Below are 16,030 nucleotides of genomic sequence, written 5' to 3' on the forward strand. Positions count from 1 at the left end.
GTAGAAGATGCATTTATAATTTTTTCAATTATTTTTATTTGAGGTCTGATACTGCTGAGGATAAGTTTGTATTCTGCAATGGACTTGTGCTTCATAGACTTCAGTGCCTTCGTGGATTTGGGGAGTGGCTCGACTCTATTAAAGACTTTTCCTTAAACTTAAAGAGCCTTAACCTTGATATCCCAGCCTTAGCAAGTTTATCAGCTCTAACTATGATTACAGGTAAGTGCTCCTTTGTTAACAGAAAGCTTCAGACTCTAGTGCTTTGCTTTAATGTAGATTCAAGCAATTTCAGTTAACTTAGCTATATGCAGGGTAAAATGAGTATGATTTTTTTATGCATTGTAATGACCGTACCAAAATTGTGGACTAACATAAGACCATCAGATACCCCTGTTAAAATGTAATCTAGCTCTCATTTCTTCATGGTTTCATTGTTTTCCTGGAATAGCCTCTAAAAAGCAAACTGCTTCTGAGCAAATTGTGTAGCTTCTACAAAAACATTCAAAATACTTGCCAAATTGCCCGAAAAGCCTAATGAAATGCCCAGAGCTAGGTCTTCTGTGTAGGAATACTAATACCAGGGTAGCTCAAGAGCTGTAAGCCATACAGCTTGTATAACTCACCTCTCATCAAGATAGCTAGACCAGGAGTGCTTCGCTAGGGCAGGCAGGCTGCTTTCAGTAGCAAAGCTACTGTAGATATTCCATGTACTGCTTTTTTGAGAAAGAAAACTGGAGAATAGTAAGAAAAAAATCTTCTTGTGCAGTTGTGCAAAAGCTCTTGGGTGTGCATGTGACCCTATCACCCCTTCTGCCTGCAGGACACTAATGTCAGAATCTGCCAAATCTGGCCAGTAATTACAAAACGGGGGAGCATAACCTTATAAAATGTAATTTTCTCATTCCTGAAACAACAAAGCTCCTTGAAGTACACACTTGGGTTTCCTGCAACTGAGGAGGCATGGCTGATGGAAGCAGGAAGGGTTGGGAATAAGGGTGTCTAATAACTGTAGAGCAGAAGTCAGGGCAGCAGTCATGTCTACTGAGCGCCTCACGCTTGTTTCAGAAAAGCTGGTAGTATAAAGGCGCAACTGTGTTGTCAGCGTGAGACAGGGCTTCGGTGTGCCTTGAGCTGGATCTTCCCAGGGATGCTATAAGCTCCACGGGGATGGATATTGATTTCTTCCTGCATTTCGGGCATCCACCAGTTTGCAGGCGGCGGCCTCGACAATATCAGCTGCAGTCTTCATTTTACCTAGGATGAGATGGTGCTAGGGAAGCACTGAGATAAAGCACTGAATGGCAAATATAAAAACTATAAATTGGCCAATTCCTGATGACATTTGTGGGGCCAAGACTTTGGCTTCAGAATTTGTGTGGTAGGCTTCCTTCCTGCATTTGGGTGAAGGGCTAGTGTATACATGTTCTAGCGTTAACTCTCTGCTTCTTAAGAAAAGTATTTTCATGCTTTTAATTTCCATTAATTTTTCCTGTAGTTGGAAAGGGTACGGATTCTGATTTCTTTGAGAAAACGCTTAAGTCCAGAATAACTCGATGGAGTCGCTTTGTTCTGTATGAAAAAATTTTCAAAATGAGTGATATGATAAAGTGAGAAAGAACATTCCCAACTTATTTTTTTGCTCCTATATATAAACATCCACTGACATGTGTTCATGCATACTTACATGTATGTATTATAAATACATCTATGTATATGTATATACATACCTAGATACATATACAATGTGTGTATGTATATGCATTTACATATCTATAAGTCAAGGACCGGTGCTGTTTCTCTCCATATATATTTACATACGGGCATATATGCTCACATATATATAGCACATATCATTGATTTAGATTATTTACTATGTACTAGATATGTCTTTTTGAGATGATAGACACAGATAGCTTGTTCTTGACTATCTTCCTGGAGACTGAGAGGATGCAGGTTGATGAGCAGGATCCCCAGCAAGCTGTCTAAGTGAATGTAGAAAAAGCTACTGTAGAGGAAGAAAAGTTTTTTCTCCTTACAAACCCATGCCCTGTTTTAACGTGATACTTCTTTGTTCACTTAGACACTGTTTGCTTGCCCTTTCATAAAGAGTCAACGTTGTCCAGTGGCTAAGATATTTAATAGAAATAGCTTTTAATTGATAATGCCCTACATTTCTTCCTCTCCTTGATAACAACCCTTTCAGTAGTTGGCTCTGTTGTGCTGGTCTTCCCAAAGTTTCTAAAAGAATGGAAGTAACTGTTGCCTTCAAAAGGAGAGCATTTCTGTCCATAAAAGCTTTAAGGTTTTCTGTATTTGTCAAGCTTTTCTTGATTTTCTCACCTGTATGAGATGGTACTTAAAATGGATAGTTTTCTGCTTATTCTTTTATTTCATGAGGCCAGTATATCTCTGCCAATTTGCTCTTAAGGACAGAGTATTCTTTCATGCGATCTAAATTAGACTGAAGCTCCTGTGTCTAGTGATTTATATTCACAGGTTTCAGATCTCCAAGGGCAGCTAGCTAACTTAGGGACTCAGCCAGAAATTTGGTCACCTAAAAATGGATGGTATTGTATAATGGTGAATGATATAAAAAAAAAAACCCTGAAAGAAGAAATCAGGTAATTACGGCTAAGGGAGCACTACAGTGCAAAATGCTGGTGGGCAGGGTTCTTTTCAGACTTTCTCAGTGATAGTGTATTGGAATTTTATATTCAGGAAAGCCTTGAGATTTGCCTCTAGTATTGTATCCCACAAGAAATGGCTTCTTGTCTTCTCCCTACAGTCTGAGTGTGACAAGCTGTCTGCTGGTTTTCAGCTAATCCCACCAAAAGAGAAAATAATAACAAAGATAGATAAATTTTAGAAAACTGAAAGCTGTTTAACATTTTTAAGCATTGTTTTGAGGCTTAGATTTAGGTGGGCATATTAGGTGCCATTCTTTATCTCTGGAGAAGGTACTCATCTCTCCCATAACGGACTGTTGGAGGCAATGCGTCGTTAGCAAACTCTGGTTCAAGCCCTTTTTGTGAGTCAGAGCAAGAGAGGGTGACCTTTTCCAGGAACATAGGATATCCGACTATTGAGTATCACTGTCTTTTGTGTTGAGGCCATTTGACATATTTCACGGGCTGCAGGATGGCTGTTGTGTATGATGATTTGGGGACAAGCTGGTGCTCAGAGGGACACCCAAGGCCCAGTCTCTGGTCCGATTCCAACAGGAAAGGAATCTGACTGTGAATCTCCCATGTCCCAGATGGATATCCATGTCATTGGGCTGCAAGATAGGAAGGAGCAGGAAAGCTCTGCTTTGTGAATCTAATTGTTTGCTTTTATTAGCAACATTGCAAAACTGAAATGCTGGCTTGAGCAAAATTTTCTTCATTATTACACAAATTGCTCCAGTTCTTATTTGGCATTAGTCAACTTTTCATGACTTGATGGTTCAACTAAAAATAGAAAAAGACAACAACTCAGTGTTGTATAATAGTCGTAGTTTGTTTTAATACTGTACAGCATCTTAGGTAGCACCAAATTCAAGAATTGTCTCTCCAGGTAAAGAAAAACGCTCCTGGGAATAATGACCTGTTTGTTCTTCTTGATTCCATGAGTGCTCTCCATAGCCTGAACAAAGACTTGCTCTTAGAAAACAAACCCTCTTGTATACTAGTCATTGGCAGTATTGCTGAAGGAGAAAAGTAAGAGAAGTCGCTACTCTCTTTCGCATGTTCTCTCTCTGTTCTGCAAGAGTGACAGGGAGAACGAACATCTCTCTCCCAGTGAAGGAAAAGGGAATAAATGTAAAAATTAGCATTGGAGGCTGAAAGACATTCTACCGTTCCCAGTGTCCCAAGATACAGAAGGCTGTTCTCTCATTTTGGGATGTCAAATTGGCTCCCTAGTAACAGCCCAAGTAGTTCCAGTGCCCTTTAACTAACCCTGCTGACTTGTTTGGAGCTGCAAAGTTTCATGTCCTGTCTCAACCACAGCTGCATGTCACAGTATAGGATGCATGGTTATAGGCATATATGACCATTTGTTCTATTTAGTAATTTTGAAGAGAACGACAGGAGGCCTAGTGAGTATCACAATACTTGCTAATTCACTGCTTGCTTTGAGTAAAACTAAAGGTATGCACAACATAAAATAGACAGGAAAAGACTTTGTAATATTTTGCATTTTATAATCCATTAGAAAGCCCATATAGAATCATAGAATGGTTTGGGTTGGAAGGGACTTCAAAGACCATCTAGTTCCAACCCCCCTGCTGCGGGCAGGGACACCCTCCACTAGACCACATTGCCCAAAGCCTCATCCAACCTGGTCTTAAACACTTCCAGGGATGGGGCCTCCACAACCTCTCTGGGCAACCTGTTCCAGTGCCTCACCACCCTCACAGGGAAGAATTTCCTTCTAACATCTAATCTAAATCGACCCTCCTTCAGTTTAAACCCATTACCCCTTGTCCTGTCACTACACTCCCTCATAAACAGTCCCTCTCCAGCTTTCCTGTAGGCCCCTTCAGGTACTGGAAGGCCACAATTAGATCTCCCCGGAGGCTTCTTTTCTCCAGGCTGAACAGCCCCAACTCTCTCAGCCTGTCCTCATAGGAGAGGTGCTCCAGGCCTCTGATCAGCTTCGTGGCCTCCTCTGGACTCACTCCAACAGCTCCATGTCTCTCCTGTACTGGGGCCCCCAGAGCTGGACGCAGTACTCCAGGTGGGGTCTCAGCAGAGCGGAGCAGAGGGGCAGGATCACCTCCCTCGACCTGCTGGTCACATATATTTGTGCTTTTTCTGTTTAATTTATGTTTCCTGGGAATTTGCAGCATGTTGCCTAGAAGGAAAAGCATCATGTCAGATTGCTTCTGAATTTTCAAGTCCTTTCAGATAGGACATCATCTTGAAAGAGCACCCATAATGAAAGAAGTGACATCTGGTTTATTGTAGGTGGCTTGCAAACAGTTAACTTAAAACTCTGCAATGCCAAAGCACATCTTTTTTCTTTAAGGTACTCCTTTAGGATCTTCCTCTCTCTGTCTCTCTTCTCTTTTTTTTACTTCCTTCAGTTGGTTAAGAAGGGCTGGACACAACTTCCTCCAGAGCACATCAGCAGCACTCTGAGCATCAGGCAGAAGAAAGTATTTAGGAAACAATACATGACACTCACCCCACATCCCCATGAAAGCAAGAAATGAGTTCTGTCCTCTTCTTTTTCTTTGGATCACTTATTCTGTTGGGATGTAGGATCTAATGAGCTAAAGAAGAGTGCCAACATGGAAAGAAAATGCTGGTCATCTTGGGGCAAATTCTATCCTCAGTTCCACATGGACGATTTCTGACAGTTTAGTGTGTTGCATGGATCACAAGTGTTCCTGCACAACCACTCCATGCTGGACTGGATAGTGTTGATGATGAAGCTTTGCGGAGTAGACCAGATATTAGCTCAGCCTATTCTTGCAAATACTTCCTTAACTTCCCAAATAACCATTTATACTGCTCTGCTTTACAGTTTTTCTAAAAGAGTCAAAATATGAAGACTGAAACTCCAAAGCAGATCATCTCAAGTCACACTCTAATTTAGCCTCAAATTTCTGCCTGCTCTAAAACTGCTAGCATTTTCTCTCTCTCTTGTTGATTCTCTTTTCCTCTCTGCCTCTTCCTTTCTCTATCCACATCAAAATATTATTGTTTTGCCCACTTGACACTCTCAGTGGGATGCTGCCGAGTACAGAGCATTCTAGCCCTCATTCAGCCAAGCTCTTTCGGCATATGTTTTATTTTAAGTGTGTTACAGACCAGCCTAGAGCCACTGTATATATTCAGCTTATTCACACTCTTAATGCTTTGTTAAACTGGCACCAGAACATTGAAGAATATTGTGATGTTTCAATTAATTATGAGTTTGTGTTTGTCTTCCTGCTGTTGGGCTTTCTGTTCCAGTTTACAAACACAATTTTTAGCACCATCAGTCATACCAAGAAATAGTAAGGAGTCTGGTCTGGCTAAAAAGGGTCTGGCTGCTGCAGTTCCCTTCTGAACATGAATTTGTCCAACTTCCCTACGGAAGGGAGGCTCACCTACTCTTCAGCAGCAGTTACCCTTCAGTGCTGTTGCCAGGATCCTCCAGAGTGGGTGCTTCGTGTGCTGGGTCTACATACAAGCAGGTGGCAGACTGGAGGAGTGTAGGAGAGCCAGTTATAAAAAAAAAAACCCCTCCAGATTGCATTGTCTGCCTTCCCCCCGCCACTTTGCTGAGGGAAACACTGTCAGCATGAAAGTGAAGTGCTCACTCCTCCTTCTCCCCTCCCACCCTTTTGCTGAGGCAAGAACTCTTCCCTCCTACAGCAACCAGCAGTCTCTGTGTTACGTTGTGGTTTTCTTAAAGGAGGGAGCAAACTATGATGTCCTGTACGGTCATTCAGCTCATCTGACTTTAGGTGCCTTGCACAGCTGATGGAGAATACAGGGCACCTCCAGAAGATGATTCATCCACCTAAAATCGTAATCATCTTCTAAAAATGCCCATCCTTCCACTGATGTTAGGAGGAGCTCAAGAAGTCTGCGCTCCTAGCTTGGGCAACCTTGGGAAGTGCCTGAGAGTTAGGCAGGATGAATATGGGTCAGACTGCAGCAGGAAAGGAGACTCTTGGATCTGCTGAGTTACAATCTTGCTGTGTAACAGAGTGTGCATGAGACGAGCAGAAAGCTGAAGGCAACTGAGCCTTGCATTTATTAGAGTTATGGAAGGGGAAGAGGATTGTAAAGGGGGAAGAGAAAATCAGATAACTATATCGAAACTGAGACAATCAAGAGGCCTATTTTAAGTCTGCAGCGTAAATCTGTTGCATTTCTGATTGGACTGACACCTCAGAACTAATTAAGGCTAAAACTGACCCGCCCTGACACAGAGCACGGAGCTCAAGGGTCTTTGAGATACTCAAGGTCTTTGAAATACTTGTGCTCTTTGAGAGGTGTTTCTCATCAAGGTCCGCCTAGCCCTGCCATAATCTACCCCATGTCAGAGTTTGGGGAAAGAAGGACCTAGTCCACAGCTGGTCACAGGGTTTCCTGCTCTTTTACTTTCTTCCTATCAAGTTTGTGCTGATCGGCATAATTATAGCACAGAATCACATTGAGATTCCTGGGAAAAGGAGAAAGGTGTAAAAAACTTGCTGCATTCAGTTTGCCAGGATGAGCTGCTAAGTTTGCAGAGCTTTAGAGGCAAGACTTCCGATGAATCATTTTGACAGGCTTATGGAGAGCATCTTTGCCATAAATCACCATTTTTCTTGCAAAAATCAATGGTATCCTAAAACAAAAGGCTGAGGAATCCTATATCCACTTTACCCAGTGCCTTTTTAATTGTCATTATAAGAAAGTCTGAATACAATAATATTTACACACCTCCTCAATCAGTTAGAGAAAATCTATTGGTTTTGACTAGCTGTCCTTCTTCGGATAAATCTTGGCCTTATCATTCCTGTGTGGATAAGAACATCCTGTGGAAGACGGCGAATGATCAGATGCCATCAGCTTCAGCACCAGCGCACGCACTTACCGCAGGTGCCTCGTGCTGTTCCCCTTTAGGTTGAGTGAGAAAGACTGTGGGTCTTCCTTTGCCCAGATGAGACTGGTCATGTGGAAAAGGCAAGAAAATGTGTTTCCTGCTATTTGAACCCTAACTATTAAATTTAAATCTTTGAGAAAATTAGACCCAAGACTCCTCAGGTCTACCTAAGAGATGAGTTGTTTCTTACACTAACTAGTAGGTTCCCCAGAAACGAGTTGGATGCTAACACCAGAGACTGTGCATGCAGCACCCTATACTAGCGGAAGGGCTTCCTCAGAGATGGCTTTGACTTTCTATGGCTCCGCAAGGGATGCCCTTAGGGATTGGCAACTGAAAGCCCCCTCTTCCAGTGAGGCAGTTCCAGTCATGAGGAATTACCTTTGCAGAGATGTGCAAGTAGCAAAGGCCATTGCATGGCAATTCATGCAGAAGAGGACAGCCTGGTTTATCGGAGACTGCTTTAATATTGTAGCACCAGAGGACGGAGTATGTCTTAATTCTGAATTGTCGTGATGTTGTTGTTTAAAGTAAGGCTACTAATATTATAATCTTTGCACGCATTGTGTTTTGCATCAGTACGTTTCATGGCTAGCCACCAAAGACACGACTTGTTCATGAAACCTTCTGAACTTGTCAGTGTGAGAGAAGGACTGTTTAGTTCTGGCTGGAAATGTTAACAACGTTGCCGTGTGCTCCAGAGCCAGAGATAATTTTCCATACTCTGCAGCAAGGTACACACCTACTGAGGCATTGGTTTAAAAACGTGCTCTGCTAATTTGTAGTCAGGTTTTGGATCCATTCTAGTATTACGGCTCCCTAGATCTATAAAGATATCTTCACTTACACAGCCAGGAAACAACCTCAAAACAGATTAAAAGATGGGAACTCTTCAAAGACTGCAAGATTAATTTAATGTCCTGCAGATTCTCTCAGTGGGCTGGTGGTAAAAAAAACACCCTACAGCTTTTCAAATCTGTATAAAATATTTATCCGCCAAGATTTTTAATGGCAGAATCTGCCTAAGTATTTACTCTCAGTGACCTGTATAGTTAAGGCTTACATAATTACACTATACACCATTTACTGGAAAGGCTTTAAATATTCATTGACTCCTCGTGTTTTAATGTAAACAAGGCACTTAGAATACCTAAGGTTTTTAATTCCTGCAAGGTGAAAAAGATGTCCGAAGCAGATGTTACTGCTTGGATGAGTGTTGCTCTGAAGCAACAGGGCAGATTGATGGTACTTTAAATGATAAGAGCACAGTGGCTTTCTGGCCAGAGATGTACGCATCTGCACATCTCTGATTCTGATTCCAAACTAGTGTTCTTCGGGAGCTAGCTCTAGCTAAGTAAATAAAGTTGAAAAAAGTGTAAAATGGGTGAATATCAGTGGAAAATCAGACCTTTACATTTCTGACTGCCTTCATTGAATCTCATCTGTTTTATTGGTTTGTCAAGAGCACCTAGCCAAAGCAGGCAGTAAGGGGAGGCAGCGAGGAGTTTATATACGCGTGCCTGGGCAGACGCCTCGCCTGCCTCTGGAAGTAAAGAAAACTGTACTCTTTGCAGTGTTTGTTAGGGGTTGGACAGAGAAAGTACCTATTGCCCGCTCCTGGAGTAGAGGAACAAGACTTGGGGGCAATGGGCGCAGTCTGGCAGGGGTGCCAGGGGTGTGGGAGATGCCAGGCAAGGCAGACGACTTCAAATGCGTCAAACGCAAGAACTGCCGGAATTGCTCCTCGTCTGCTGCTGTCACTGGTTTTATAGGTCTAGTTGGTTAAAATTAATTTAACCTGCATTTTCTTAGACTGTCCTATCCGGTATTACTCTATTTCATGTGTAAATGATTGTGGCTTTGCTATTAACCTAGTTCGTTCTTACCTGTGAATTTCAAAGTCGAAGGCAAATTGAAACAGCACAAAATTATTTGTTCTGAAATGTTATAGGAATTTATCCACTAAATCTTGATAGCAAACAGCACAAAATTATCTTTCCCCGTGTCCCAATAAAGAGCCTGCTTTTAATGAATCACAAATCTGATTCATTCTACTTATGCTTGAAGAACTGTGGATGCGTTTAACATGGTTGTAGCATTTTACAAGGCTATTCGAAGGGGGGCAAACCCCATCTCCCCTTCCTTTTAGGAATGCTGAGGTTTTGGTGATGGATAACGCAGCTGCCTTCTCACTTTAGGCATTGCTCACTCAAAGCAAAATAGTTAACTTCCAGGCTTCTTTTATCTTAGACCTTTTCAAGATGAATAAACTAAAAAGCAGCAGATGATCAAAATAACAAAGGGTGGTAAGGTGCCTTTAGTTTCTTATAAGAGTGTCTGCAAATTCCTGGTGGAATTCTAGGCCTGGCGCTGATGGAGCTGGCTAAGGATATCGATCGCCACTTGAATTCACTGAATAAATAATGGTTGCCATAGTTATTGAGCATTCACAACTGGTGGGGAAGCACGGAAATCTCCAAAACACCTCCTGTGATAGTTTTGCTGGAAAATCAGCCAATTAATTCTGTCTTATATCATGAAAATTATGGGAGATAGGCAGGATGCTGGGGCTCCTTGTAGTAGATTTTCAATCATAATTGAGCATCTCTGCCACCTATTTTAGCAGCTAAAGAGAAAAGGGCACTTGCCATCTCTTCTTGTGTCTGACAGAAAGGTTAACTGACATCGTATAACCCCAGCTGTTCTGAGACATCTTACGCTTTCAAAGCATTTTTTTGCTTTGAGTGCCAGAGTACGGATTGGGGTTACACTGAAGAAGAGGAGTTCTCTCAATTTGCGGTGGGGATGCTGATGTGTTTTTTCCCTCGCTTTGCAGAACGACATGGATTAAAAGAACCAAAGAAAGTGGAAGAGCTATGCAACAAGATCACAAGCAGTTTGAAAGATCACTTAACTTTCAGTTGCCAAAACAAAGGACAACCGCTTGAGTCTGCAGAGCCGAAGGTACTGGGTGTTCTGGCTGACTTGCGTTCTCTCTGCACACTGGGACTGCAGCGCATCTTTTACCTGAAACTGGAAGATTTGGTGCCAGCCCCTTCCATTATCGACAGGCTGTTTCTGGACACCTTACCCTTCTGAGTCAAACCACCCTCCCGAAAGGCAAACGCCCACCAGAGCAGGCAAACGGATCGTGACTTACAGCTAACATTTCTGCCCTCACTTAACAGAAAAGCAGCTCCGAGGCTAAAATGAGGTCTTTTCTGGCGCTTTGTCCTTACAACCTGAGGCCTGAGACTTAACTGGCTTACTGGTTTGGGGTTGTGTTCTTTGTTTTCTTTTGTGTGATTTGGGTTTTTTAAATGGCTAATATGGCACTTTTGGACAATGCTATCCCAGCAGCAGTAAAAGGTTAACACGACTGTTTTAAATCTGTTGTTTAACACCTCATGGTATATGAGGGATAAAATTGTAGAAGCTGTGGTTGAAAACAAGAACAGCGAATAGTTGTTTGCCAGGGTAGTATGTGTTTTGTGAGGATACCTTTAGCATACTTCCTGCATCAAGGGCACATACATCAGCACAATCTAAACAAAAATCCACTTTTTTAGCAAAGTACATTCAATTGAACATTTCATACAAATCAAATATAGCAAAATGACAATGGCTGTTAGCTCCCATGTTCAAGTGCAATTTTTTAAAGTGCTGTCTTACTAAGTCTTGTTTATTAACTAATTTATTTTACTATGAAAACAAACGGAAGAAATCAAGTGAGAAAATCACATGCACTAACTTACCTGACAGAGTTTTCCAAACTTGACTCCATGTAGCGCGACTTATTGACAATTGTATGTGGAAGACACGGGAGCAATTGTGGCTCAGTTGTTCCTTAGCTAAGGAAATCCGAGTAAGTAGTGATTGGAGCATACAGGGTCAGCATCAGGGATAGTTCGGTTTTAGACTTCTAACAGAAGCGACTAGCTAGTAAACGGACAGAAGATGGTTTTCAAGAACAAGCAAGTCTTGTAAAATAGTATGAATGTAAGTGCTAGGAAGGATATAGTGGGCTGCGTTTAAACATTCCGTGTTCGTACTCCTTTTTGTATGTTTATACTGTTGATGCCATATTAATATGAAATAATTTGTTGCATAGTGTCTTTATTTGTATAAATGTTTGTATGCATGGTATATTGTAATGGCTTTGCCTGTATTTATTGCAATGACTGCCAGCTCATGGGAGCCCTGTTACAGACGATAACTAAATGGGGTGTTCACACTGACTCAGATACACCAGTTGGAAAACTATATACATATATATAGCGTGTATATATATATATGTATATACCTATATTTGTGTGCGCGTGTGTGTGCGCGTGTCTTTTTCTTAACCATTTGTATATAAAATATCTGTCAAATCACAAGCAGAGTTATTTTACAGTTTATTTGCAGTGACTTCTAAGGCAGTACTGTTTAGCACTTTGATATTAAAATCTTGCTCATGTTTTGCTAAATTCAAATAATATTTAAAAAGTTTAGTTCTAAAAAACTTTATATGCACTGTATTAAGTCAAAATTTTGTTGGTCATTTTGCTAAGGAAATTTTTGAATGTCAACCTGATGTCACTGTATCTTTTGTTAGCTTTAAACATTCTAGCTTTTGTCTTTTTTTAAACTATGCTGTTTATATGGAAATTAAATTATACAATCAAACAGATGCCAAATGAATTGCCTAATTGCTGCAAAGGATAACCCAGATATCGAGTCACTGTATGGTTTTCAAATAGTAATCTGGTATTTTATCACTTACTATGTTTGGATGTGCTTTTATGAAAAAATTATTCTTATATCAAGATTTATAGTAGTGTCAATAGGGAAACAGACTTCTAATCACTATAGTTAATATTTCCGGTTTACCTGCAGATAATATTTGGAAAAGTATTGCTTTTTGTATTGACTTTTAAGCTTATGTGCAAACATAATAGCATAATTAAATATCAGAGAAGCTAATGTTTCTTGTAGGTTGCTGTAACAAGCCTGACCAGCAAGACAAATATATTTTGACTGAATTTGCTTTTGTATATACTATATATATATATACGTATATATATATACACTCACACACATGTGCGCATATGAAAACATACAGACACAAAATCCAAAAGTATGTTTACTTTTGTCTCCTGTGTAAGACACAAGGTCCCTTAAGAAATTACTTTTATCTAGGGACAAATCCTGCCAGGTGCTGAGCACCAACCAGATCAGGGCTTGCAGACGCTTCTTGCTAGTGGGCCCTTACAAAGAATTTTCAGGCGAATCAGCATAGTAAAGTAAAATTGCTTTTTTTGTTGAGCAAGGTTTATTTATTAAGTGGAATGTGAGTGGGAGGTAGCAGGTCCAGAGCCCCGTGTGAGATTTCACGTAGCCGGTGTCCTCCAGTCTTCCATAGATAGTCTTAACTGTGATACTCTCCCAAATCCCGTCATCTGTGGAATTGTCCTTCATGTCAACTTCAATACACAGATTCATCCTAGAGTACAACCAGTGACAGGTCACAGTGGTAAAAGAAAGAGTTAACGCAGAATAAATCTACTTTTCTTAGAGCTCTCTCAGTGTGAACATGCCTTTGTATAGGCAGAATTCAGGAATATATCAGGTGTTAAGGGAGAGTGCCTTGCTTTTATTTCAGACAACAGTGTTTCAAGAGTTTCTTCACTCCGCTAACCGCAGTAGGTTTTTCTTTTTTCTTTCCCTTTTTTTTTTTTTTTTTTGTGGTGTTAACCTGTGGGTTGAAAGAAATGCTCTTGTACATATACAATGTAAATTAAAATTATTAAATTGAATAACATTTTTTTCAGAGGCCCCATGTGTGTTGAATAAGTATGCTTAATTCTGTTAAAATCTGATGTGAATTTTTTATCATTTATAAAACATTAAAAAAATTGTCTACTTGAGTCTTAAAAGTGTAAAAATTGGTGAAGCATGCTTAAGAGCACTGGCAATTTAATGGCTAGTCTTTTGATTAAAATAGCTTTTATATAAATACTATAAGACCTGCAGTATCTGGTTATGCAATCTCAGTTAGATACTGAGAGCTGGGCCATGGTTGTCCCAGAGGCTGGACCACATACGGACCAGAGCAGAGAGACTACCTGCCCCTCGGTGTCCTTCTCCTCCATGCTAGGATGGGATTGTAATGAACTCACAAATGATGATGGCCACAATGGAGGGAGGAGATGGCTGTAGGGCTCCTGGTCCCATATAGCACCTATGTCTGGCTAGAAAGAGGACAGAGCTCTGACCCCATCTTCTGCCCCTTTGTGTCAGTGAATGCTGGTAAGACATCGCTCCAGCAGGCACCTGCCGCGTTTTCTTTAAATGTGCGGCCAGTTCCTTTCCTTACCGTGCCTTTGCTTTGTAGAAGGGATGGCTTATCCCCTGCCAGAGAAAACTGTTTGGCTACAAATGCATTTTCTACAAGTACAGTTTTGAGAGGCATCTGCCACTATTCCGGGTATTGCCATAAGTACCAATGCCTCCGGCACACCTCCGCGAGAGCTGTTTTTCTGCAGGAACCGCTCGGCTGGAGGTTGCATCAAATGGTGTGCTGTGGCGGGATGCAGGATTGGCAGCTCCTTTTTTGGAAATGTGGCGAAACAAAAGGTTGCTCAAAGTCTTCCAAATTATTTGTTGCTTTTTTTCCCTATGCCTTATTTTTAAAATTAAAAATCTTAAAATCCTTAATGAGAATGGCAATGCGCTTTGCATAATAGACCCATTAGGCAAAGCACGCAGATCTTTTGACCTACCCGCATCAAGGCCTGAATTTTCACCCTACAAGAAAAAGCATATCCTCACTAAACTCACAAGTACCTCAATTTGTAATGACTTCAGGGGCCGTAAGTTGTGTCTTTAGACACGGGAACAGAACCGCGTCCTGATCTAGATCACCTGCACTTGTGTCCTTAGGTGCACTTCATGTGCACTCCTAAACCACAACGGTGGCAGAGTCCTTGCAAATGACGTGATGCCCAATGATTGACTCAGGCATTGGAAGGTGGGGCCGAGTCAGGAATACGATAGCAGGTTCCTCTAGCAGAGACCATCCTTGGACAGGAGGCTGGCACCATGGCACCCCAAAATTAGCAACTTTCATTAGAGGTGAGTCAAATCTCTTTATATAGCTTTCCTGCCTTTACTTTTCACGTTCAGGTTCATTTGTCCAATATACAAAGCTAAAATTTCAGTTACGTTGCAGAGAGGAGGGGGAGAGAGAGACAGAGGTTTAATTGTATAAAATTAAGCGTGACTGACAACAATTGGCAACTCCCTCTATGGACGCTATGAAACATGTCTTTTGATTAATTATTTGTATTATAGCAACACCTAGAGGCCACAACAGAGATCAGGACCCCATTTTGCTAGCTATCCTAATTAGCACCTCCAGTACCCACCTGGGAGAAGCTCCAGTCCAAATAGACAAAAGAAAAAGAAAGAGGAGCAACGCAGGAAAAAAGGAGTAGAGTGCCATGCCCAAGGGCATCGAGCATTTCAGTCACAGAATCAGGAATAAAAACTTGTTTACTGAGCTAGTGTCCAGTGAATGCTCTTATTTTGTTTTCCTTTTCTTTCCCTGGGCAATTTATGCTGCCACTGTATCAAATTTTATGCAAACACGATAAAAGCATTGACAAATTCAAAATAACCCGTGTATTCAAACTGATCTTGTTTACCCTGCGTATATAAGTCATCCATGAGACTATTCAAAATCCTGGTCAATCACATCTTTGGAACTAAGCTGTGATACAAACTAGATAGTATTTAGAAAAGGGATATTTAGCTGCTCTTTATTAAATTAATGAAACTGACCATTGGGAATATTTCAAGATATGGATTAAACAATAATTATTAATGGATTAAAAAGATTAACTTTTAACAATGCCAAACTACTGATGCAGTAATTGAATAAATGGGGAGTCAATTAATCAAATTCCTAGCAGTGGATGACATATTTGAGAACTGTATTCCAGACCTACGTTTGTGAGAATTGCCAATACAGTGATTTGTCAAATAAAAGAAAAAGAAACTTGCTTACCATATGGAAACAGTTTTAGCAATTTTTCTTTTGTTTTGTTTTTTAACATTAGACACCTTTAGTTTTATATTTATAAGATGGAATGTTCTGCCTGCATTTGGTTACGGAAGAAGTTTGAATACATGAAGTTGTGACATGGCTGTGAAAGTCAGACAAGATCAAGATTCTGACCTAAACTCACAAAAGCAAGGATTTTCTTTAAAGAAAAGGGTGGGATTTCCCACCTGTAATTAGATATTATGCACATCACAAGATGCTTATGTGCGTATAATGAAACTGCTTTAATGTCAAGTACGAGATTCTGAAGTCATGCAAAAGACAAGACCATGGGAAAAAATGCCATTTTCCCCCATTGTTTAATATTTTTGTAGAATTATAGAATCAGTTAGGTTGGAATAGATCTTTAAG

General features: G+C 40.7%; 1 protein-coding gene across 2 annotated transcripts in view; it reads left to right on the top strand.

The window, feature by feature from the left end:
* The window catches only part of NR4A3 (nuclear receptor subfamily 4 group A member 3), a 29,208-nt gene extending 16,968 nt beyond the window's left edge, over window positions 1–12,240 (top strand). For both annotated transcript variants that reach the window (XM_054817303.1, XM_054817304.1), the window contains 2 exons: window positions 44–222; window positions 10,409–12,240. In XM_054817303.1, the coding sequence (XP_054673278.1) occupies window positions 44–222; window positions 10,409–10,671 (442 nt within the window). In that variant the 3' untranslated portion in view covers window positions 10,672–12,240. The remainder of the gene's footprint in view (window positions 1–43; window positions 223–10,408) is intronic.
* Window positions 12,241–16,030: the final 3,790 nt, after the last annotated feature.

Source organism: Grus americana, chromosome 2, assembly GCF_028858705.1.
Source record: "Grus americana isolate bGruAme1 chromosome 2, bGruAme1.mat, whole genome shotgun sequence".
NCBI classification, from domain to species: Eukaryota; Metazoa; Chordata; class Aves; order Gruiformes; family Gruidae; genus Grus; species Grus americana.